Raw genomic sequence first — 23,267 nt, 5'->3', positions numbered from 1 at the left:
CAGGTAAAGTTAACGCATGCGTAACGGCTACCAGCCCTACATGAGGTCAGATTTTGAAAGTATGCACATAAACAATGCACCATACGGGAAAAGATGGCTGCTTTACATTTCCCACAATACCTTGCGAACCTAACACAGCCAATAGGTACATACAAAGCCATATTTTGGGCTAAATTCGTCCATGTACTAATAACATCGAGTATGCTAGGTTTGAAGTTTTAGAACTTTTCTGTGCGCTTTTCTGAGCGTTTTTAGGGTTTCCGTGCGCTAAGAAATACCAGTCGCCATTTTTTCGGTGCGATGGATTAGCAAGAACGTCCTTACGTTCTGGATTAGCTGGGCGGCAATCCGTACGACCCCGTCTTAACCCTGTAATACTGTAGAACTTTTTTTATTTAACAATGGCTTCATATCTGAAAATAAAAAATTAAGTGAAATAGTTTGGTATTTCATGCCAATTCTGGTACACAGCCATCCGCAACTACATTTTCAACCTCCTGTATTAGTCAATTCAACGTCCCTCTGGACTCGCTTAGATGAATCCAAATTGGAACGCGCTCTGTATACAATGTACGTGTGTGGCAAGCAATGTAAAAGAGGTGTTTAGAATCGGGATGGAATGGAGTTCACTTAGGAGAGGCTCGGTTGCAGACACGGATCAATGAATTGATTGATTGACTGAAAGTCGAACACTCCTCTAAAGCAGACACCTAGATCCAATGGGTGTCCACTTGAGACATTTTCGGCTGCACAGAAAGATCATTTGATTGCCGGATTGCTGGATTGATTGATTGACGTGAATTAGTAATCATACGACAGTGAGGTTCAAAACTTTTTTTATTAAAATATTCCCACCAAAATAAAGGACTCAGCCCTCTAATATTGAGTAGTACGTGCTGCAGAAAAACAGCCATTATAACATTTTGACTTAATCAGTATCTTCAAGTCCTAAGTTTAAACGACTTCGACCTGCAAAATGTGATATTCTTATAATGAACTAACTTTAAACTTGGTGCAACCCCGATAAATTATGTTTAAATTCGTATTTGCTTTGTAATTATTTTCCCTTGCCTTCTTAAGAGACATCCATGACCTCAAACAGAGGAAATAAAAAAATCAGAGTTCAGTTGTCCAATTTAAAGCACGGCAATCATTACCAGGATTTAAACCGTCGACATTAAATTCCGGCAACATTCAATTCGATTTCTTTGGAACGTTAAATTGTCCTTTACTGAATTGACCTATTTCAGATCAGAAAATTTAACGAGCATAGATGCAGTATTTGTACTGTAGGTATGGGAAAGTTGTACCATTTTCTTTGGAAGGTATATTAAAGGGTTACCCTTTTCTGTCCAAAATGGTTTATAAAAGTTTAAGGGTTTGAACCTCAGGGCGGAGTTTCCCTGTATAAAACTCTTTAGTAACCCCAGGATTACAATGACAGTCGTCCAGTAATCAGCGCTTAAAGCGCTTAAGAAAAACGCCCCCGGGTACCATTGCTGAACTCATGATGAGAGAAATACAATAGTAACAACTACAAATAAACCATGTACGTGTGAGGAAGGAAGAACAGTCAGCGCGCTCTCATCAAGCTGAAAGGACAAAGGAAACAACATTAATCGGAGTGTACTTCCAAAGTGATTATGAGCGGATTAGCGCAGTTTTCAATTGAGCATATAAATTAACTTATTTCGCGTTTGCTTTGCTTTTGATTTAGCAGTACAAAAACCACAAACAAAACAAAACAGAATCGCGCCACTTTTTCATCCAATCGTATTCTCGACTCTAGAGCTCTTCTCTTTTGCGCATGACTGACGGCGGTGTATGACGTAGTCAAAGTCGAGGGGCTCTGGGGTCGAGAGTGATCCAATCGTAACTTGCTCGCGCCCGTTTTCCCGCCTTCCACGCATCTACCAGTGTATTTATTTCAAGTTTTGATTGGTTGATTATGTTGTTGTGCTCCATTTTCACCAAAATAGATCAAAATCCCCGTGACACTCCACCCTTTAATTTTCCTGAGCTGTTTTGTTTTTGATGGGTCAATACTACTACTCTTTATCAGTTGGAACAACAACAATCGTATCAAACAAGTGCCTAATTCATTGGTGAACAAGTTATGGTCGATTATTTTGACATTCTACGTTACCATGGCAATAGCATAATTGTTAAAACACCACTAATTTTAGAACTAAAAAACGATCGTAGGTTGATCCCCAGTTTCATTATAGAAATGAGATCAACATGCCAGATACAACTTTTTGCAGGGTTTTTTCGTAGGAGGGGTTAAGTGCCACATTAAATTTTCAAAAATTTAACGTGGCTCATCGCCAGGAGTTGTATCTGAACATGCTGATCACAATGTGGGCCACCGAGCTCGTTTTTTAGTTACAACTACTTAAAGCTAAACTTAGAGGTGTCTTTAACAGGTTATACTTTTGCTATAGTAACCTGTTATGTCGAGAAAATGGCTATAACTTGTTCACCAATGATTAGGCCTTTGCTTGGCACCATAATTGTTGTATCATCTGATAAACAGTGGTAGCATTGATCCATCAAAGTATAAGTGCTGGAAAGTGTTGGAAACAGGTACCAGCCACCTAATTGCAACGCAATCGTTACTATGCGAGCAAAAATGGCTGACTGCAGCTTTCAAAAACGTGGCAAAAGATGTCTTACCGTCACAGCCGTATATCTCGACTCTGAGACATATCTCGTTGTACCAATGTTTGGGCTCAAGTCGGACATACCGCGCGATGAAAGGAGTTGGTGCCTCATTATACTTGGCTGAATTCATGTCAAAGTTTGCAGTCAGAAGCTGAAAAATTGTAATCAAACCGAAGGAGTTAATAAAATTTTGACGGGACACTAGCGAGGCAAAGGTACCTCAAAAGCCAGCCTTATAACAATCTACAGAAAGAATTGCTATAATTACTACTGGCTAAAATACTATTTAATTGCTCGAGCCATACTGGGTTTCATCTTAATCCAAACGTATTGAAGATTTTATGAGAAGAGTACCTTTCCATCGAATGCCTGATACCATTTGTGCTGATCCAAACTGCCCCACACAACAAGGTTTGTTGTCCACGCGTTTATAAAGTAATCCAGTTTCCCTTGCGTGGCAATTCCTGTCACCTTCTTCTTTCCTCCAAGGTCCACCTACATAACATATTGCGATTATTTTATACTCGTTTCACATAAAGTGGACATTCAGTTGTTGAAGGATGAGTTGAACAACATCAATATATAGTAGTCAAAAGTAAAACAGAGTCAAGGACAAAAAAAATATTAAACGCCTTTTCTGAATCTACAAATCCCCTCCAAACCGTTATCGACTTAAAATCTTGGTAGTCGTTAAAGTAAATTAACAATGCTTTAAGCGTCCTGAAGTGCCTTTAAAATCTGCGAAAATATTTTTGCAGTCAGTCAAAGTCAATTTATAGTGGGATCAGTTCAAAATTGTCTACCAAACTATCAAAACAATTATTCTCTTCATTCTCCGTGATTAGTGGGAAATATTCTGTTACTATTAATTTTTACTTATTTTCCTATTCACTAGCTCAAATAACAAAGAGCATGTTTTAGATGTCATATCAACGTTTCGTCTATCTTTGATCAACGCGGTGGAATTTAATGACGTCACCTGTAGCCATTCTCCCTGTCGATAGCTCTGACTTGCGCACCACGCGCCATTTCCTTTGTAGCTGGCTGTCAGATGTAACCTGGCCTGATGTGGCTCGTAGTACTGTTTATATGAGCTGGCCGTTATTTGTGAGTCGGAGATTTGAAAAGACTCCATACCAAAGGCTTTGAAACAACCTGTAGACATGTAAATGAACGAGCAACGTAAACTCCACCCACATATGCATATTTCTTTATTTATGGCAAATGAAATCGTGGCATGCCTTTTCTCTTAATCTTGCAATGTAGGCTTTTTGGTAGGTAGTCGTCACAACATTTTTGGTTACCAAGGAAGTTACTTACAGCTTACAGAAATTACGTTTTTGACTCACCCCATCCCAATTCAACGCTCACACTCATATACTAAATCTGGACGCATAGCCACACAAGAGGCTCCATCTTTGCCGGTCATTTTCCCATCGCTTGTCTGTTCCAAGCTTGACGTCTTGTTGCTGCAGTTTCCACTCTATGTGGAAAAGGATTTCAACGATCATTTCCCTAAAATATGATCTCCACCGCACCGAGCATTAGGCCACCTGGTCTTCTGGCTAATGGCGTAAGTAAAATAAATTTTTTTAACGAAAGACGAACATGAGACTCACTTGGGTACCCTGTGCAACTGTATAGCCGGTTGAGTTGAGCTTTGTCAATCTCTGAAAGGCCAGCGGAGCTTCCTAAAACCACGTGATCTCCTGCACGGGCATCTAGCGTGTTAAAACCATTTTTGGTAAAGGCTTTTCTTGGCAGGTGCATAAGTGACGTCATATCGTAGGGGGCTTCCAGTCGGTCTACCTGAGCATGCGTGTATTTTTGGAAGTTTCTCTCAAATCCTGTGTAGAAAAGCGAGAAACAAGATTTAGCTACCGCATACGGGTATTGTATCCCTTATCTGTTGATTTGCCTAGCCGCATTTCTGAAAATTATCCCTAATGATCTTTCCCTAGTTATCTCTTATCGCTAAAATTATTTTGTCAATTATCTTTTACCCATTAAACCTTAACCGGGTCTCAACACGGGTCTATAAGTTTTTGCTATGCTTGATGAGACCAGCAAGTACAGAGACAAAGTAAAGCTTTTTAAAAACACCGTGAGGCGTATAGTATCGAGCACAAGAACTACAGAATCATGTGATAAATGTCATCTGGCTGAGAACGGCATAACATTAAGCAGTATTGATTCAATACTAAATAATAGTTGGCCATCGTACTTGTTCGGTAGAAAATAACCATTTATTTGTTGATCGAGCTTATCCTCATGGAAAAGCCACAATATCTCGAATGTGCTCGTACATTGAATATAAGCATGTGCACTCGTTAGGCTTTTGTACATAACGCTTTTACTTTGCCACTAAAATGCTTCATCTTAACACTCCATTTTTGTCTCTCTGAATCGACTAAATCGAAGGAGTCACTAAAATGCTCGGATAACACTCATTAAAAACATGCTTACTCTATTACTTCAATAGTTTTTGATGAGGTGTTAACTCTAACAACTACAAAAATTGTCTGGCCTTCAATCGGCTATCAGAACCCGACTGTTTGGCATGCCCTTGAATTTTAAATATTTGTGTGGAAGTCCAAAATACTCAACTTATAAAATTTTTGCTCTAAATATTTTAATTTTCTGGCAAATAACAATAACAATAACAATAACAATAACAATAACAATAACAATAACAATAACAATAACAATAACAATAACAATAACAATAACAATAACAATAACAATAACAATAACAATAACAATAACAATAACAATAACAATAACAATAACAATAACAATAACAATAACAATAACAATAATAATAATAATAATAATAATAATAATAATAACTACTTATATAGCGTTTATCCAGTCCTGTTCTAAGCGCTTTACAAAGATGAAAAGATTTCACATCTGTTTAAAATAATTTGTAAAAAGATGAGTCTCAAGTTTACGTTTAAAAAGATTTAAATTGTCACAAAAACGGATGTCAACAGGTAGTTTGTTCCAGACGACCGGAGCGTTCTTGAAGTTGAATAGCGGCGTATCAGATCTTGTATGTAGATGGGGGACTGTTGGTGAAGAGCTTTATGGGTTAGCAGAATTATTTTGTGCTAAAGTACTCAAAACATGCTTGATACTTCTGTCTCACTAAAATGTTGTGAAAAATGCCTGCATACTGATAGTGTTCAAAATCCTATCATGCCGTGACGCAATGATGCACACTGCACCTTAAATATCCAAACCTGTATTTTACCAAAGCAATCCATTCGATACCCTCGATAAGAGTTGAAATAATTTATTGATGAGTGGAATTTTTATTTTAGCCTAAAACACTAAACAGAACTTATTTACCAGGAATGATATTATCGTGTTTGACGATGACGTACGAATCTCGGTCATAACGTGAATTCGTGTGGAAGAAACCCACGCCGTGCATGATTTCATGTATGACAGTGTCAACTGTCCCGCATCCAGAACCGATGCTGATTGGCTGACCCGCGGAAATTTGCACTTGACCAATGTAAGACCAGCACCTGGTAACAATAAAACGTGCAGATGATATGTATACTGAATATGTTTGAAACAGTGTTTTGATTCCAAAAATCGCTTTTACAGCTCACGTTTGACTTAAACTTGACTCGTGTCAAATATGGTAAACGCCGTCTTTCAACCTTTAGCAAACGATTGTGTAAGGTAGACGAAAATTTCCCTGTGCCTCGCATAATCGTTTGTTAAAGGTTGCACCAATATGGTAAAGGCCTGGTCAAAGGTATTACTATTTTGATCGAGATTAAAGGCAGGGTAAAAGTGTTGTCAAATGTTTGTTTTACTGGTGTGCAAAAGTACCTTTCACGCGTGCCAAACATCCAACACCTTTGATGCACGTTAGAGGACTGTTAAAGTTGTTGTCAATGTACATAGTACTATCAAGGCATACCAAAGGTAATCGAAGGCGTTACGAATCAAAGTTGATCAAAGTTAATTCTTCGTGCAGTACTAGCTCTGCCTGATATGTGGATTGAGTTTGTCTTGGTTCTGTCTTTGTCTTAAGGGTTTTTCTCCGGCCTGGTTTTATAGTCTTCCTCGCCTCCACCCTCCTCAATGATTAAATATACAAATCCCACCGTCATAAAGTGAAAACGAAATCATAAGAGACTTTTGATCTAGTGAATGGCTTTTTACGATAGGCTTATTCTTTTACTGTTTTCGACTCCAGTTGCTCTTTTTCTGAGAATGTAAGTTTTCGAAAAGATTCCATTAGTGTCTTGGTCTTGAATCTCTCACCAGGAAGTAAGACCAAGTAACGGCTTTTTGGCCGGCATCCAATTCCGACTATGTATACAAACAATTATTGATTCTCACTTACCCTGAGCCTCTAATGAACCGTATATAATACTGCTGGCCTTTCCTTGGCTGAAATCTAATACAGGATATCTTGTGTATTTCACTAATAGCGTCTGTTATAGCCTTCCTTGCGCTTGGATAATTGTCTAAACAACAATACAACTTAAAATCCTTTAGTCTGTCAAATTTACAGGTATACGTAACACAGGTTTGTAGAGATGGGTAGGTAGGACAGCAAGAAGGTAACGAGAGTTTTGTATTTTACGAACAACATAGAACGAAAAACAACAAAAACAACCAAAACCACGCCTTTAGTCTCCGACACAGTCGTTTTTTGTGTCGTCACGCAATGCTCGGCGGAGCGTTGCGTGACGCCGCAAAGAACCGGCTGCGTAGACTGCTAAAAGCTGGGCAACAAGCGTTTGCAGTTTACAAAACCAAACAAAACTTACCAAAGACTGAGTCGATCTCAAAAGGCACGATTCCATTTTTCCACAGATAAAGTTTATTTACGGCCCCTCTCTCTTGAACCGGCTTCTTTTTCTTTCTTACACCCTCAGCGACCAGCGCTTCTACATTAGGCGACAGTTTGATGTCTCCCTCAAACTTCTCTATCAGTAAACAAAGAATATCGATGCATTAGTATACGACGGACAATCATATCTCCCTTTAGCTCACTTGATAGCGCATCCGGCGGTGTGTGTAAGAATATGTATTAATTCGGCTCCAATCTTTTTCTCGACAGCCTCACATGTTCATGAAATGCAAAATACATTTTACTTAAGAAAGATGTAGTATTTCCCGTTAGCCCAGCCTAAAGGAAGCTTTAGCAACGACGACGGCGACGGCAACGAGAAGGTCAAAAAACAGTAGGCTTAATAACCAAAACAACAACTCTGCACGTGCATTACACTTTTTGGTTGTCGGTCTCCAAGAATTCAACTCCAGGAAATTTCATGTACATTTGACATTTAAAGCGAATTGGGATAATCGCGACGCCGTTTGAAGAAAATGACGTTTTCTTTGCTGTCGCCGTCGTTGTTGCTAACGCTCCCTTATGATCTTCCCTCTGCGTACAGCTTGATATCTTAACAGTTGAACCACCAGAGGGAGACTCGGGATGAGCTAGTTTATTTATAACAACCAGCTTCATATTTTTTTCCGTGTTGATAATAGTCCTTCATTATCACAAGTATACTGTTCACTAAACCCCCCCCCCACCCCCCTTACGACATCACATCAACACAACAACCTTGGTACGACCAAGGCATACATACTTGCATTAGTGCTCTCGTGAGGGCATCCTCAGGAACACATCAACAGATAGTGCGTTTATCTGTCCGCCTGACTTTAATTTCTTCGCTGAATTTTTTACCGTCTGTCTCGATTTTTTTCTCTTCACTATATCTCCCTAAGGCTTGAATGCCATGCACAAATGACACAACGATTATAGGGAGGTTTTCAATTGAGAATATAAAATAATTCTCGTTTGCTTTGGTTTTACTTTACTGCCTTCTATGATTGGTTGGCAAAATTCGCGCCATTTTTCTCAACCAATGGGAAGCCAAACCAAAACCAACCGTGACTTCAGTCCCACGCGTTTTCCCGCGCTTGACGTCGGTTGCACGTATTTACTTCGAATTCTGATTGGTCCATTGTGTTTTTTACGTAAATTGTGATTGGTCAGCTCAGAGTACTTTGGTTTTGATTTTACGACACGATGGATCATTTTCCTGTGATTATAATTATGTTTGTGATTATGCTTATAATTTGTGTTCCCACCGTAGACAAGAGAGCATTCCGATTACGTGATTATGAGTATGATAGTCTTGTAGCTATCTAGTAAGAACTAATCTTAATACAACCACACTAACCAGGTTTCAACTGAAATCTAAAGACAGTAACTGCGTTCTATTTTAACGAACATTCTTGGATTACGGTGGACCGAAATGAGCCCGTCTTCTCCCCCCTCTCAGCTTTATTGTTTCAGATTTTAACCGGTTTGGCCCTGTTTATTCAGCCTGTTGAACTGGAGTGACAGTTCTGAAACGCTGTTCTATCTATTTTATTTTCTTTTTACTGAACTAAACCTTAGTAAAAGCAAAACTACTGAATTAGTTCTGAGAAGGTTCGGTGCTTTTAAATTTTTCTTCCCCACTCTCCAAGGGAAAGAAACACAGGACGTTGTGTACTTTGTGGTTCAAAATTAATTTGTTTAGCGATAGCCAGCTTAACTTTGAGATCATTAATATTTAAGTACCGTTGCTGAATGTAAACTCTAAAAAGACGGACTAAAATTTATTCAAAATGACAAAATAAACCATCTGAATGGCTATTCTTATAAGTTTCTAAATCATCAGGAGAAAGCCCGATAAATTAAGTTTTCATGAAATTTCTATCCTACAGAGTTTATTACAGTATAATCACTGGATTTCAATTTACAGTATATACTGACAAAGAAAATGCTTATTTTTGCCTTGTTACCGTTTTGATTCTAACACGTCGTGAAATGTTAAGTACGAAACAAAATGTTTAAAATGATAAGGGTCATCCATTAATTTGAGCGTCATAAATCCTATAATTTTTGGTTGAATGCACGTCAAAATTCAAGCTATAGTTCTGCTCAAAAATTTTTATACCAGTCCACTCGTGATTTAACTCCACCCACCCGACTTATGAACAAATGTTAAGAGGTCTAGAGGGGATATCATAAGGGATCATATCTCTGCGCTGTTATAAAAGCGCCGTTGGCTCTCCAAGGTTCTTTTTATATGTCAAGTCGTACGGGAAGGATTAGGAGACAAAGCCAACGCCTCAAGGTGATGTTACATGTACACAAGACAATTTGTAACGACAATTTTTAAAGCAACACAGCGCGCGAAAAACCCGCTTTAACGCAACAAAATATTGCGGCAACGATTTGCAGTATTTTGAAGACAGACAGAAAAAACACGCACAGTGTTACCGCAACAAACTGCCTTGTTAAAAGCTGTTAGAGCGCGTTTTCGCGACTTTTAACCCCAACAATGTTGCTGCGTTAAAAATCGTTCCATGTAACAACGCCTTTCACATCATAGCCCATTGACGCAATTATATGAACCGAGACAAGGGTAATGAACACAGCCAGCATGCTTTCAGTTCCAAGATTAAAGGAGTTTGAATTGTTGAGAATTTTCATCTTTTGCTGTAAGGTAAAGTTATTTCAAGTCACTGAAGACAAATAAGGTGAAAATCACTTGCATACTTGTTTTCTTGAGTAACCGACTGATTAAAAACTAACTGAACCCCTGATAATTTTTTGCTGGCCACTTTTAAATAGCTGTGAAATAATCAGGCACTCAGTGTTCGCTAGGGCTGTAAAAAGTACCCAATTTATAATTTAATTTATATTTAGCCATATTTTAAGTACCAGAGATTCCAACGCAATTGCCTTAGCCCTAAACAGCCTCCCTAATCTCAGAGGTTTATTGAACTGTGACGTTCACTGAACTTATCCACGAACTGAAACGCACGAAAACAGCATTATTTAGACCGTATTACAATTCAAAAGCACTGCTCAGTAGCTTTCATTTGATTAGTCCACTCGCTTAAGGAATTCGCCAGACTCAAAAGTTAGACCTCCATCATTTCGAACAGCTTGTCAAGAAAAATACGGCTCGAACTAATATTACTTTGACCGGTCCGCACACTCAAGGAATTAATCCAGACTCAAACGCTAGAATCAACTTGTACAGTATAACACTAGACAGAGGAGAGTACTAACCAAAAACTTGTATTTAAGTGGTCACACGTTAAGACTCTCCACATACACGCATTTCATAGCTTAGTCAAGATTTTCTTGCAGTTAATAGACGTGGCTTTCACTGATATTACATCGAAAATTCTAGTCGAATTTTAACAGCAGTATGAGTGATACGAGTGAGTTGTTACGAATTTCATCAGGTCAACCGCTTGAGTCTGTAGGGTTGTAAATTCAAATGACTTTTTTAGATCAACTGGGCCAATTCGGTGTAATTTCAGTTATCATCTTGCCTCCCTTATCTGTGCATATCTACTCGACAAATGTGTGAAAAGAGAACCACAGACTTGGGCCTACCACTTTAACCTAAACAAAACTGGGTCCATTTACGCGGCCGACCCACTTTTGCCGCAAGGTTTCCTATCCAATTTGATCATGATGTTTTCGTTTGTTATTACTTTCCCACTCAAATTTATGGACGTTTCTGTTTAACTGGATAGCACCTTAAGGCTAACCAGTTTACACGTACCAATCTTTAGGCCCGGTTAGAAGGTTCAACTACATAGGACACTTTACACGTTATAATTTGTCGACTTTTTCTGTCGGTGTGGCGCCGATGGAAATCGGTCATTGCCACAGATTGTTTTAAGTCAAGTGTTCTTTGTTAAATTGGGCCAAGTCGGATCTGAATCGGTACGTGTAAATTAATTAAATACAAACCCCGGAGATCAATCGAACCCACGGCTGATTTTGTTACTGACAATCCCCCAACAAATCTAAAAAGAAAATAATTTGCCGATTATGAAGCGGAACATGACCCTTTAACAGAGAACAGTCAACTGGTTCGTTTTTGTTTACCATGTCCGTTGGCTTGGGCCCATGCAGGTACTGAAGGGTGGTTTGTTGAAGTCTCCGGTTCTTCTTCGTTGTCCATTTGTACTCCGGAGAGAGCAGGACCCGCAACGATGCATTTTACTAATATGATTATCACTATCTCAATACCCAAAATCTTAAATCTTTGGGAATTCATCACGATCGGTGCAACAGTTGTTCGAGGTAACAATCTCGAACAGTTTACAAAAAAGATTCAGCTTACAAAGAAGGGCTGATTTGATATAACTTCTCTGTGCTCAAACCTTTTTTGCTGTGAGCGATTCGTTTAGTATAAACTTTTTTTTATTATTTTTCGACGGCTTAAAATCATTTTCGCAGCTGAGCTAATAAATATTTTCTTGACGTATTAGGCGTCCTGTACAGACATTTTTCTTTGTCCACAGTGTCTTGTAAATGGTGTGATGTTGATTTACGCCAGTGATTTTATAATGTGATCTGACAAACTACTGCATTAAACCCGCATTAAACGGCGTTAAAATTTCTACAGAAATATATAAGCTGGTGAAATTTTAACGTTGTGTTTCATGAAAAAAACATTTGCAATTCACTTTAAAGTTCCACAAACTTTGGACCCCCCATTTGACTTGGAGATGGGAGTGTTTGAGAGGAACGAAAATTAGGTTTTGACTGAGTAAACAGCGGTGATGATTCGTGATTTAAATACATTCGACCGATGTTCGAGGGTCTGGATGAGGTTAACTGAAAACTGACAAATGGCCAAAATTTTAACTGACAACTGACAGTTGACACGGTTTTACTGACAACTGATAAAAGGCTTGGTGGGCCTTCAGTTGGTATTCTTCAAACCAGTTGCAAAGAACCTTTTTCGGCCTTTTTTGGCTAATAATTTATGTGTTTTCATACAAAATCCTCAGGCACGTGATTAACAGCAGCACACTAGAGTGTTATATGACGTTAATTGGTAAATTCTACTAATACCTCTAGTTAATCATTTAAAATTTGACCCTAACATCCATAACATGATCGCAAATTTATAACTAAGCTTTGCAGTTAATTATTAACAGCGAATTAAATGGTAACTGACAAATGGCCTAAAATTTAACTGACAACTGACATTTGGCCAAATTTTTAACTGAAAACTGACATTTGTATACCCCCATCAATACCCTCATGTTCCTTTTAGCAAGACAATCAGGATGAAAAAAAAAAAAAAAGAAAATTAAAAAGAATGCTTTAAAACAAGGGAGAATTCTCAATGGGGGCAAATGTCGTATCGGTGTTCGATTTGGCTTGATGTTCAGTTTTTATATTATTGGGTTTTCTTATTATGATAAGTAATTACTTTGCCATGAACTCTCGTCTACTCTCTTCAAGATCTCGGAATATCTCATCTACATGCACGTGTCACTTCAGAAACAAGGAGGACGTGGATATCAATGCATTCATTAGCAGACCACTGAAAACAACAACAACAACAACAACAACAACAACCACTTTTAACTTTTAAGTTAATATTTTGATGGTGGACTCTTCACTTTGAAAAAATACCAACAAATAAGACAGAATGGATCGGTTACAACAATTCTAGGGTTTCTAAGCAAAACGCAGATCAATCTTATGCAGTCTTCCTAGGGAACTTAACCCTCACTGTACCCTGGGACGAATTTTAAGCCTTTTCTGAGTTAATCAAAGATCGTCCCATCAGGATGTCAAAATGGCTTTCACGTAAATCAGCTGTGTAAATTCTTCTACTAAGGTGGCGCCCGCTTGGATGTGAAAGTTCAGAGAACATCAAGAGAAACTTGGGATACCATTTCATCATTTTTATTGTAATAATTATAAACTATTATTAACTCTTGCAATTCTTAATAACAATCACAATCACAATCATACTGGTACCAATCCACTGAAGAGTCATGCAAGTCCACTGAGAATTATTAGATAATTAATGTATACCCGAACTTACATTTTAAATCTAAACTTTTTCTGATTCTGGATCAGAACACTATAATTGGAAGATCACAAGTGATTACTTTCCTAAGGTAAAATAAACCATAAGCATGTTAGTAAAGGTGCTTGTCTCCAGAACCTGTATTAGCAGCTCACCTTGGTGTCCTCCTCTGTTCCCTTCTCTGTTCCTTTCAATCTGGAAATGTTCTAATAATGTCTTTAGTTTCAATGAAGGGACTCAAGTTTTAAAAACTGTAGGATATCACTAAGGGAATATCAACGTCACGTGACGCATTTTGACCAATCCCAGCTCAGGCTGCAGGCAAGGTAAGTCGTTTGACCGATTATAATATGCGCCTTGCAAACAGCATGTGCAAAGCAACGCTTTCGTTTGACGCTCGGAGGCTAAGATAAACTAAATTCATTGTTTCCTCAAGGCGCCATACAAAAGGGCGGTAACAGTTAATTCATATCATCAATAATGAACTTGTACATTTAACATGTAAGCACTCCCACCTTGGTGTCCTTCTCTGTTCTTCTCCATCTTGAAATTTTCCAGTAAGGTTTTTAGTTTCAATGAAGGGATTCAAGTTTTAAACACTGTAGGATATCACTAAAGGAATACAGTCGAACCTCCACTAACGGCCACCTCTCCACAACGGCCACCTCTCTACAACGGCCACATTTTTTTGTCCCGGCGGACAGTCCATTCATTAGCTCTTGTTTAAACCTCTCTACAACGGCAACGGCCACTAAAGTGCGTCCCCAACTGCCAAAATAACCTCTCGACAACGGCCAGTACAGTTCTTTTTTGTAAAAACCTTTTTTTATAAACTGATGCAGTAACCGACATTTGTCTTCGGAACATTACGTTTCTGTATCCATTTTAATGATATACGTATTTTGATTGTGTTCCATTTATATGCTGCAGTAAGCATAAATTGTCTACAATATAGCGAATGTTGCGAACCTTGCTCGTTTCGTCTCGTTAACATTTTGATTCAAAACATTATTTACGTTTTATTGTGTATTTTATCTATATATATCTTATTTAAGATTGGATTGCCATTATAGGCTACAGTAAGCATGAACTTGGCACAATAAACATGTTGTACTTCTCGAAAACAAAAGGTGTCATATTACACCCCTACCTCCCCATAACGGCCACCTCTCCACAACGGCCACTTTCTTCTGTCCCCAAGGTGGCCGTTGTGGAGAGGTTCAACTGTATCATCGTCACGTGACGCATTTTGATCAATCCCAGGGAACTAAGTTATTTGACTGATTATTAGATACGCGTTACAAACAGCAAACCAACGCTTTAGTTTGGTGCTTGGAGGCTAAGGCAAACTAAATGCATTCTTACCTCAAGGCGCCATACAAAAGCGTAACTGATTAATTCACCAACAACAAACTTGTACATATTGGAAATGTAAATAGTTTCTCCTTGGTGTCCTTCTCTGTTTGTTTCCATCTTGAAATTTTCCAGTAATGTTTTTAGTTTCAATGAAGGGACTCAAGTCTTACTCGGCTGTGGAATATCTCTACGGAAATATCATCGTCACGTGACCCATTTTGGCCAATCCCAGGCAAGCTAAGTCATTTGACCGATTATTATATATGCCTAATGCAAACAGCAAACCAACGCTTTCGTTTGACGCTTGGAGGCTAAGATAAACTAAATTCATTTTTGCCTCAAGGCGCCAAACAAAAGGGCAGTAACAGATTACTTCATCAACAATGAACTTTAACATTGGAAATGTAAGTAGTTTCTCCTTGGTGTGCTTCTCTGTTCCTTTCCATCTTGAAATTTCCCAGTTATGTCTTTAGTTTCAATGAAGGGACTCAAGTTTTTAACACTGCACGATATCACTAAAGGAATATCATCGTCACGTGACGCATTTTGACCAATCCCAGTCAAGCAAAGTTATTTGACTGATTATTATATACGCCTTACAAACAGTAAACCAACGCTTTAGTTTGGCGCTTGGAGGCTAAGACAAACTAAATTCATTCTTACCTCAAGGCGCCATACAAAAGCGTAACTGATTAATTCGCCAACAACAAACTTTGGAAATGTCAGAAGTTTCATTTGGTGTCCTAGCGCTTCTCTGTTCCCTACCATCTGGAACATTTCCAGTAATGTCTTTAGTTTCAATGAAGGGACTCAATTTTAAAAACCGTAGAATGTCATCGTCACGTGACGTATTTTGTCCAATCCCAGGCAGACAAGTTATGTTATTTGACCAATCATTGTATACGAATTGGAAACAGCAAACCAACCCTTTCGTTTGGCGCTTGGAGGCTAAGACAAACTAAATTCATTTTTACCTCAAGGCGCCATACAAAAGCGCCAAGAACTGATTAATTCATCACCAATGAACTGTATGTTACACTGTGTTCGTTCTTCTTTAAGAATCTCAAGGTAATTTACACTTTTGAATTTCGTTGATGCACAGGGCAAAAAAGTCATTGTGTGTTCCAAAGCTGGTTAACAAAAGGCTTCGACTATCCCGAGAAAAATAAACGCCAGTTAGGACTCAGTCTTAGGCGGCACATTATGTACAAAATTTCGAGCAAACGTTTGCGAGGTGGATCTTGAAGCTCTTTAGGCAATTGGTTTTGAAACTTTTAAAGTGATTAAACGGAGACAAGACTACTGTTTATGCTAATACTTAGATGTCAAGATTGTTCCTGCTATAGCTTATTATTCCATTTACTTAATGCTGTACTTTAAAATCTATAGCTCTTTAAGTTAAACTGTCCGTAGTGGTGTGGCTGGGTCCATTTGTGTTTGTTTAACTAATTTAGGCATTATTTTGTTTCGCGAAATTATGCGAAGTGTTGTAAAAAGGTGCCAGAGTTGCTTCGTTGAGTGAAGCACTGACTTTGCGGTGTTCCATTTTTGGACGAATACATTATGACCGCTAAAGGCCGGCAAAACTCATATGACATTTGACATATGATCATATGACATTTGGAAAACAGCGTTTTGATCGCTAAAGCTCTTGGTAGCTGTTTCTTCAAGGACCAAGCCAGGGCTTCAAATACCTAAGGAAAGTACATGAAAACTGGAAATACTGAAAATATTATGTCATTTAGTGATGGTTCAATTAGCTATGGAACGAGTCTAAGTTTTTCAGTTACTCGAAATGATTTGCGTCTGACAAATCGCAAGTTTGGAGTAAATATTTTAAGCTAGTATTTAAAAATGAAACGACAAACCTTGCGACATTTTCCATCTGGAAGTCAGTAAAGTTTTGCAACAGCGAAACAACGAATAGACTAAAGTGTATTTGCGTTTTTCTGGTAGCTAAATATCGCTTTTGTTTGGCGACTTGAGGCAAAGATCAAATTAGTTCAATCTTGCCTCAAGAATCCAAACAACGGCGTAAGATTAAGCCAAATAACACGTTTACTTAGTATCGTATTATTTACCGCTCAAAGCGCTTAAAAAATAGAAATAGAACATAATCCAGTCCTTATATATTCTCTTCGGCTCTTCAGCATAAACTGACCTTGTTGCTGGTGCAATGACGTTCATTTGCACATGCCTTATCAATCCTCCGTTCAGTTTGAAGAGCCTACAACCTTTGGTCAGCGGTGGAACCCAGAGCCCCTCGTGCAACAATTAAAAGATCGCGAGGGCTCTGGGGACGAGAATTCAACAGTGAAAATCCCTGTTTGAGATAAATGATGTATTTTGGCTTTCTGTTGATTTCCGAGATTTCCCCGTGCTGTAAACAATGTTTCAGTGCTGTAAACAACGTTCAGCGTCTCTTTTCTGAGTGAAACCACCATATGGCATTTTATTTTAGGAGCACAACAGTGTGTTCCTTGGGTCTTCTTTGAATAAGTGAATGATCATCACAATTTGATCTTTAAAGTTCTGCAAATTAAGCCGTCTATAGGAATTATTTCTCCAAATCACAACGCAAAGACATGGAAACAATTTTTTTCTAATCCAGGGATACTTATTCAGGTCGCTGGGGAATACTTTTTGACTTGAATATTCTACTTTTCACACAATAGGCACTTTGATTACTTTACGTGTTATGAAACTGTGGGAGAAAAGTGCACATTGCAAAGTTAAGCATTTTAATCTCGCTTAACATTTTCACTTGTCATTTAGTGATGGTTCAATTAGCTTTGGAACGAGTCTAAGTTTTTCAGTTACTCGAAATGATTTGCGTCTGACAAATCGCAAGTTTGGAGTAAATATTTTAAGCTAGTATTTAAAAATGAAACGACAAACCTTGCGACATTTTCCATCTGGAAGTCAGTAAAGTTTTGCAACAGCGAAACAACGAATAGACTAAAGTTTATTTGCGTTTTTCTGGTAGCTAAATATCGCTTTTGTTTGGCGACTTGAGGCAAAGATCAAATTAGTTCAATCTTGCCTCAAGAATCCAAACAACGGCGTAAGATTAAGCCAAATAACACGTTTACTTAGTATCGTATTATTTACCGCTCAAAGCGCTTAAAAAATAGAAATAGAACATAATCCAGTCCTTATATATTCTCTTCGGCTCTTCAGCATAAACTGACCTTGTTGCTGGTGCAATGACGTTCATTTGCACATGCCTAATCAATCCTCCGTTCAGTTTGAAGAGCCTACAACCTTTGGTCAGCGGTGGAACCCAGAGCCCCTCGTGCAACAATTAAAAGATCGCGAGGGCTCTGGGGACGAGAATTCAACAGTGAAAATCCCTGTTTGAGATAAATGATGTATTTTGGCTTTCTGTTGATTTCCGAGATTTCCCCGTGCTGTAAACAATGTTTCAGTGCTGTAAACAACGTTCAGCGTCTCTTTTCTGAGTGAAACCACCATATGGCATTTTATTTTAGGAGCACAACAGTGTGTTCCTTGGGTCTTCTTTGAATAAGTGAATGATCATCACAATTTGATCTTTAAAGTTCTGCAAATTAAGCCGTCTATAGGAATTATTTCTCCAAATCACAACGCAAAGACATGGAAACAATTTTTTTCTAATCCAGGGATACTTATTCAGGTCGCTGGGGAATACTTTTTGACTTGAATATTCTACTTTTCACACAATAGGCACTTTGATTACTTTACGTGTTATGAAACTGTGGGAGAAAAGTGCACATTGCAAAGTTAAGCATTTTAATCTCGCTTAACATTTTCACTTGTCATTTAGTGATGGTTCAATTAGCTTTGGAACGAGTCTAAGTTTTTCAGTTACTCGAAATGATTTGCGTCTGACAAATCGCAAGTTTGGAGTAAATATTTTAAGCTAGTATTTAAAAATGAAACGACAAACCTTGCGACATTTTCCATCTGGAAGTCAGTAAAGTTTTGCAACAGCGAAACAACGAATAGACTAAAGTTTATTTGCGTTTTTCTGGTAGCTAAATATCGCTTTTGTTTGGCGACTTGAGGCAAAGATCAAATTAGTTCAATCTTGCCTCAAGAATCCAAACAACGGCGTAAGATTAAGCCAAATAACACGTTTACTTAGTATCGTATTATTTACCGCTCAAAGCGCTTAAAAAATAGAAATAGAACATAATCCAGTCCTTATATATTCTCTTCGGCTCTTCAGCATAAACTGACCTTGTTGCTGGTGCAATGACGTTCATTTGCACATGCCTAATCAATCCTCCGTTCAGTTTGAAGAGCCTACAACCTTTGGTCAGCGGTGGAACCCAGAGCCCCTCGTGCAACAATTAAAAGATCGCGAGGGCTCTGGGGACGAGAATTCAACAGTGAAAATCCCTGTTTGAGATAAATGATGTATTTTGGCTTTCTGTTGATTTCCGAGATTTCCCCGTGCTGTAAACAATGTTTCAGTGCTGTAAACAACGTTCAGCGTCTCTTTTCTGAGTGAAACCACCATATGGCATTTTATTTTAGGAGCACAACAGTGTGTTCCTTGGGTCTTCTTTGAATAAGTGAATGATCATCACAATTTGATCTTTAAAGTTCCACAAATTAAACCGTCTATAGTAATTGTTTCTCCAAATCACAACGCTAAGGCATGGGAAGAATTTTTTACTGATCCAGGGATACTTATTCAGGTCGCTGGGGAATACTTTTTGACTTGAATATTCTACTTTTCACACAATAGGCACTTTGATTACTTTACGTGTTATGAAACTGTGGAAGAAAAGCGCACATTGCAAAGTTTAATTAGCTATGGAATGAGTCTAAGTTTTTCAGTTACTCGAAATGATTTGCGTCTGACAAATCGCAAGTTTGGAGTAAATATTTTAAGCTAGTATTTAAAACTGAAACGACAAACCTAGCGACATTTTCGATCTGGAAGTAAAGTTTTGCAACAGTGAAACCATGAATAGACTAAAGTTTATTTGCATTTTTCTGGTAGCTTAATATCGCTTTTGTTTGGCGACTTGAGGCAAAGATTAAATTAGTTCAATCTAGCTTCAAGAATCCAAACAACAGCGTAAAGATTAAGCATCAAATAACACGTTTTTTTAGTATCTTATTTTTTACCGCTCAAAGTGCTTAAAAAATAGAAATAGACCATAATCCAGTCCTTATATATCCGCTTCGACTCTTCAGCATAAACTGACCTTGTTGCTGGTGCAATGACGTTCATTTGCATATGTCTAATCAATCCTCCCGTCAGTTTGAACTCATCCTCGTTTCCAGAGCCTACAAATTTGGTTAGCGGTGGAACCCAGAGCCCCTCGCACAACAATTAAAAACCGCGAGGGCTCTGGGGACGAGAATGTTAAAACTATTCTACAGTGAAAATCCCTGTTTGAGATAAATGATGTATTTTGGCTTTCTGTTGATTTCCGAGATTTCCCCGTGCTGTAAACAATGTTTCAGTCCTGTAAACAACGTTCAACGTCTCTTTTCTGAGTGAAACCACCATATGGCATTTTATTTTAGGAGCACAACAGTTTGTTCTGTGAATAAGTGAATGATCATCACATTTTAATTTTTAAAGTTCTGCAAATTAAACTGTCTCTAGTAATAGCCCTTTTCACGGTTAATTTTTGTTAATTTTTGTCATTTGCATTACAATGTTATCCAACGTGGATGCGAGGCAATTTCGGGCTAAAACTACAAAATAGCCCGAAATTGCCTCACATACATGCTAGATTTCATTGTAATTCAAATGAGCAGAGTTAACCGTGAAAAGGGCTATTGTTTCTCCAAATCACATCGTAAAGGCATGGAAACAATTTTTTCCTGATCCAGGGATACTTATTCAGGTCGCTGGGGAATACTTTTGACTTGAATATTCTACTTTTCACACAATAGGCACTTTGATTACTTTACGTGTTATGAAACTGCGGGAGAATAGCGCACATTGCAACGTCAAGCATTGTAACCTCGCTTAACATTTTCGTTTGTCTAGATCTGCCTCAAATTAAATTTTAAAATTCCGTAAGTGAGCTCGCCGCAAATCCACATTTTGCATATTTCTTAGTTTTAGTATTAGATCCGATCGTGGGCCTGCCGGGCATGTACACCAAGGTCAAAAAAGAAAAAAAACAAGGCTTACCTAAAATGAAGGCTTTTCCTAGACAGGTAACAAGATCTCAGAATACTTTACCTGGCTTTGTTGTAGACTCAGTTTGTAAGGCGTTTGTGGTAAACTTCGAGTAAACCTGCATTTGTGACGCGTTTTAAGTCACCAAGAATTATTTGCGCGCGCGCTGATGCTTAAAAAAGTAATATGAATGCAGTGTTTGATTCAGATCTTCATGTAAGTGGATACCCGGTCTCGGACGTTCAACTTGCTTCAGTGTTCGGTTTTTTTTGAAAATAGATAAATAAATAAATCAGTGTGTAGGCCGCTGCTAGGTCAAACTTGTATCGAAGAGAGCGCAGCTCGTTGCTCGAAAATGTAAGCACTTCAGTTTTAGGCCTTTTGATAAGTGTCGTGTCCAGTCCCTCTCTTAGTGTTTGCACTAGTTGAACAGCATTCTAAATAAAAGTTTTCTACGCATTCAGATCGGTCTGGCAGTTATTTCGGTCACTCTGGATTTACGGACGGGGAAACGGTATGAATAGGTGCATGCGATGAAACTTCAACTTAATCTTCCACATACCTACTGTGTTTATAGTAACTCTCATCTCTGTTTTTTCCATTATATAAAATTTAATTTTAATGTTTTTGTTTGTTTGCGGTTATTCTACTATGACTATATATATATATTATGACTGATCTGTCCAGACAAATATCCCACGCCCAGAACAAACGAGCTGTTCACTGAAATGCCTCGCGATACAGGCACAATATTAACCCTTTAAATCCTAGGTGTGTGGTATTTTTTTCAATGACTTTTTGGCAATAAATAGTCTGAGCCACTTAATTTCTCCATAAATGGAGATGAAATAAAAATATCTGCGGTCTTAAGAAACTGTGGGCTCAGGCTAAATTGTCACGTGATGCAAGTGACGGTTGTTGTTTGTTTCGAGCGAGTGCACGAGCACGAATCTGGTAAAATCATCGCTTTATAAGTGTTTTTCGAGCCATTTTCCTCTGCAGAAACCCCCATTCTGGCATCATCAAGCTGGAATGTGGGTAGAGGCAATCCTCTGAAAGAAAACAGAGGTGAGAGGTGATTTCATGCTGACTGAGTCGCCAAACATGCTGTGTAGCAGACATGGAGGCCCACGAGTGAAGTTGCCTCTCTGGCCGTTTTGTGGATGGATTCCAGGACCTGCCAAGGCTATTTGGGCGAGTTTGGAGTAGTAAAATATTCAATGGATTCGAAATTTTGCTGGTGGTACTGGGTGGCTCGACACTTATAAAAAAACTATGAAATGGAAAGAGCAGGAGTTCTACGCTCGCGCTATGGCTGAATTACCCAGAATTCTCTTCGGGCGTAAACGAGGCAACGTGAGATACGCAAGACTGGGTCTGATAAAATGGCTGAAGTATAGCCCTCGGAAAGCGTTGAGAGGAAAACTTCCAGTCAGATACCAAGGTCTGACCTTGACGTTTGCTGTAAATATAGACTTTTCAATTTTGAACAAATTATTTGGATTAAAATTGACGATAAATAAGTGTAATTTTTGATGTTATTATTTGGCCGAACAATTGGCATTTAGGACTTTGTTGCCAAACGAACGGTGATATGCAGCGAAAATCGGGAGGCGTAGTCGATTTGCTGGGTTTGATGATGGAAATATACATCAGCTGGTGTCATTCACACATTATCATGACGTTGTAGCTTAAGTTAAACAAGAAGCAATTCATAGAAGCCAGAACGGTGTTTTCGACGCATATATGCGTTGTTAGTATGCGAAGGGTTAATGAAATTTTCTTTTTCCATTGTATTTCACATTTCGATATCGTAGACTCCGAAAACTGGTGGTAGCTTTTAGTATTAGTAACACTAGAAAGTTTTGTGTTAGTCTAAGCAAAGAATAAGGACTTAGTTTGAGAAAGCAGTTGGTACAAGCCTTCAAGAGCTCCATTTCAAAACAAAGCCCAAAGTGCAAGTCAGGGGGGTGGTCAGTTTTGAAATTAACCTTTCAGGGCAAACTCTTTTTCGCTTAACAAACACACCACCGTATGCCTAGTTACTCTAGGGTGTTGCAGTGTGATGAGAAGGTTTCTCACGTGACTAGTCGACACCCAAACCCCGACTCTGACCCAAAACTAACCCTAACTCAAAGAACTGACCCAAAGGCCAAAGCAATGACACTAATTCTGCAATACCAAAAATAACCCTGAGTTGGAGTGAAGGTTAGCAATTGCTG

The 23,267-nt window shown here is 38.5% G+C and overlaps 1 protein-coding gene across 4 annotated transcripts; it reads right to left on the bottom strand.

The window, feature by feature from the left end:
• Positions 1-819: 819 nt before the first annotated feature.
• Positions 820-21,291, bottom strand: LOC146469556 (hatching enzyme 1.2-like). 4 transcript variants are annotated; one of them, XM_085123203.1, is made up of 11 exons: positions 18,104-18,121; positions 13,712-13,762; positions 12,948-13,061; positions 7,464-7,622; positions 7,034-7,157; positions 6,019-6,200; positions 4,284-4,511; positions 3,644-3,819; positions 3,019-3,159; positions 2,677-2,815; positions 820-1,592 (listed from the first exon to the last, which is right to left on the bottom strand). In XM_085123203.1, the coding sequence occupies exons 3-11, from the start codon at positions 12,994-12,996 to the stop codon at positions 1,588-1,590; spliced, it is 1,203 nt and encodes a 400-aa protein (XP_084979329.1). In that variant the 5' UTR covers positions 12,997-13,061; positions 13,712-13,762; positions 18,104-18,121; the 3' UTR covers positions 820-1,587. The 4 variants fall into 4 exon arrangements, with proteins under 4 accessions (XP_084979329.1, XP_084979327.1, XP_084979328.1 ...); XM_085123201.1 differs by lacking the exons at positions 12,948-13,061; positions 18,104-18,121 and adding an exon at positions 21,109-21,291; XM_085123202.1 differs by lacking the exons at positions 12,948-13,061; positions 13,712-13,762; positions 18,104-18,121 and adding an exon at positions 21,109-21,291.
• Positions 21,292-23,267: the final 1,976 nt, after the last annotated feature.

This window comes from Pavona decussata, unplaced genomic scaffold (assembly GCF_977016875.1).
Source record: "Pavona decussata unplaced genomic scaffold, jaPavDecu1.1 SCAFFOLD_122, whole genome shotgun sequence".
Taxonomy (NCBI): Eukaryota; Metazoa; Cnidaria; class Anthozoa; order Scleractinia; family Agariciidae; genus Pavona; species Pavona decussata.
The sequence above is the reverse complement of the archived record's forward strand: the minus strand, read 5'-3'. Positions and strand labels throughout refer to the sequence as shown.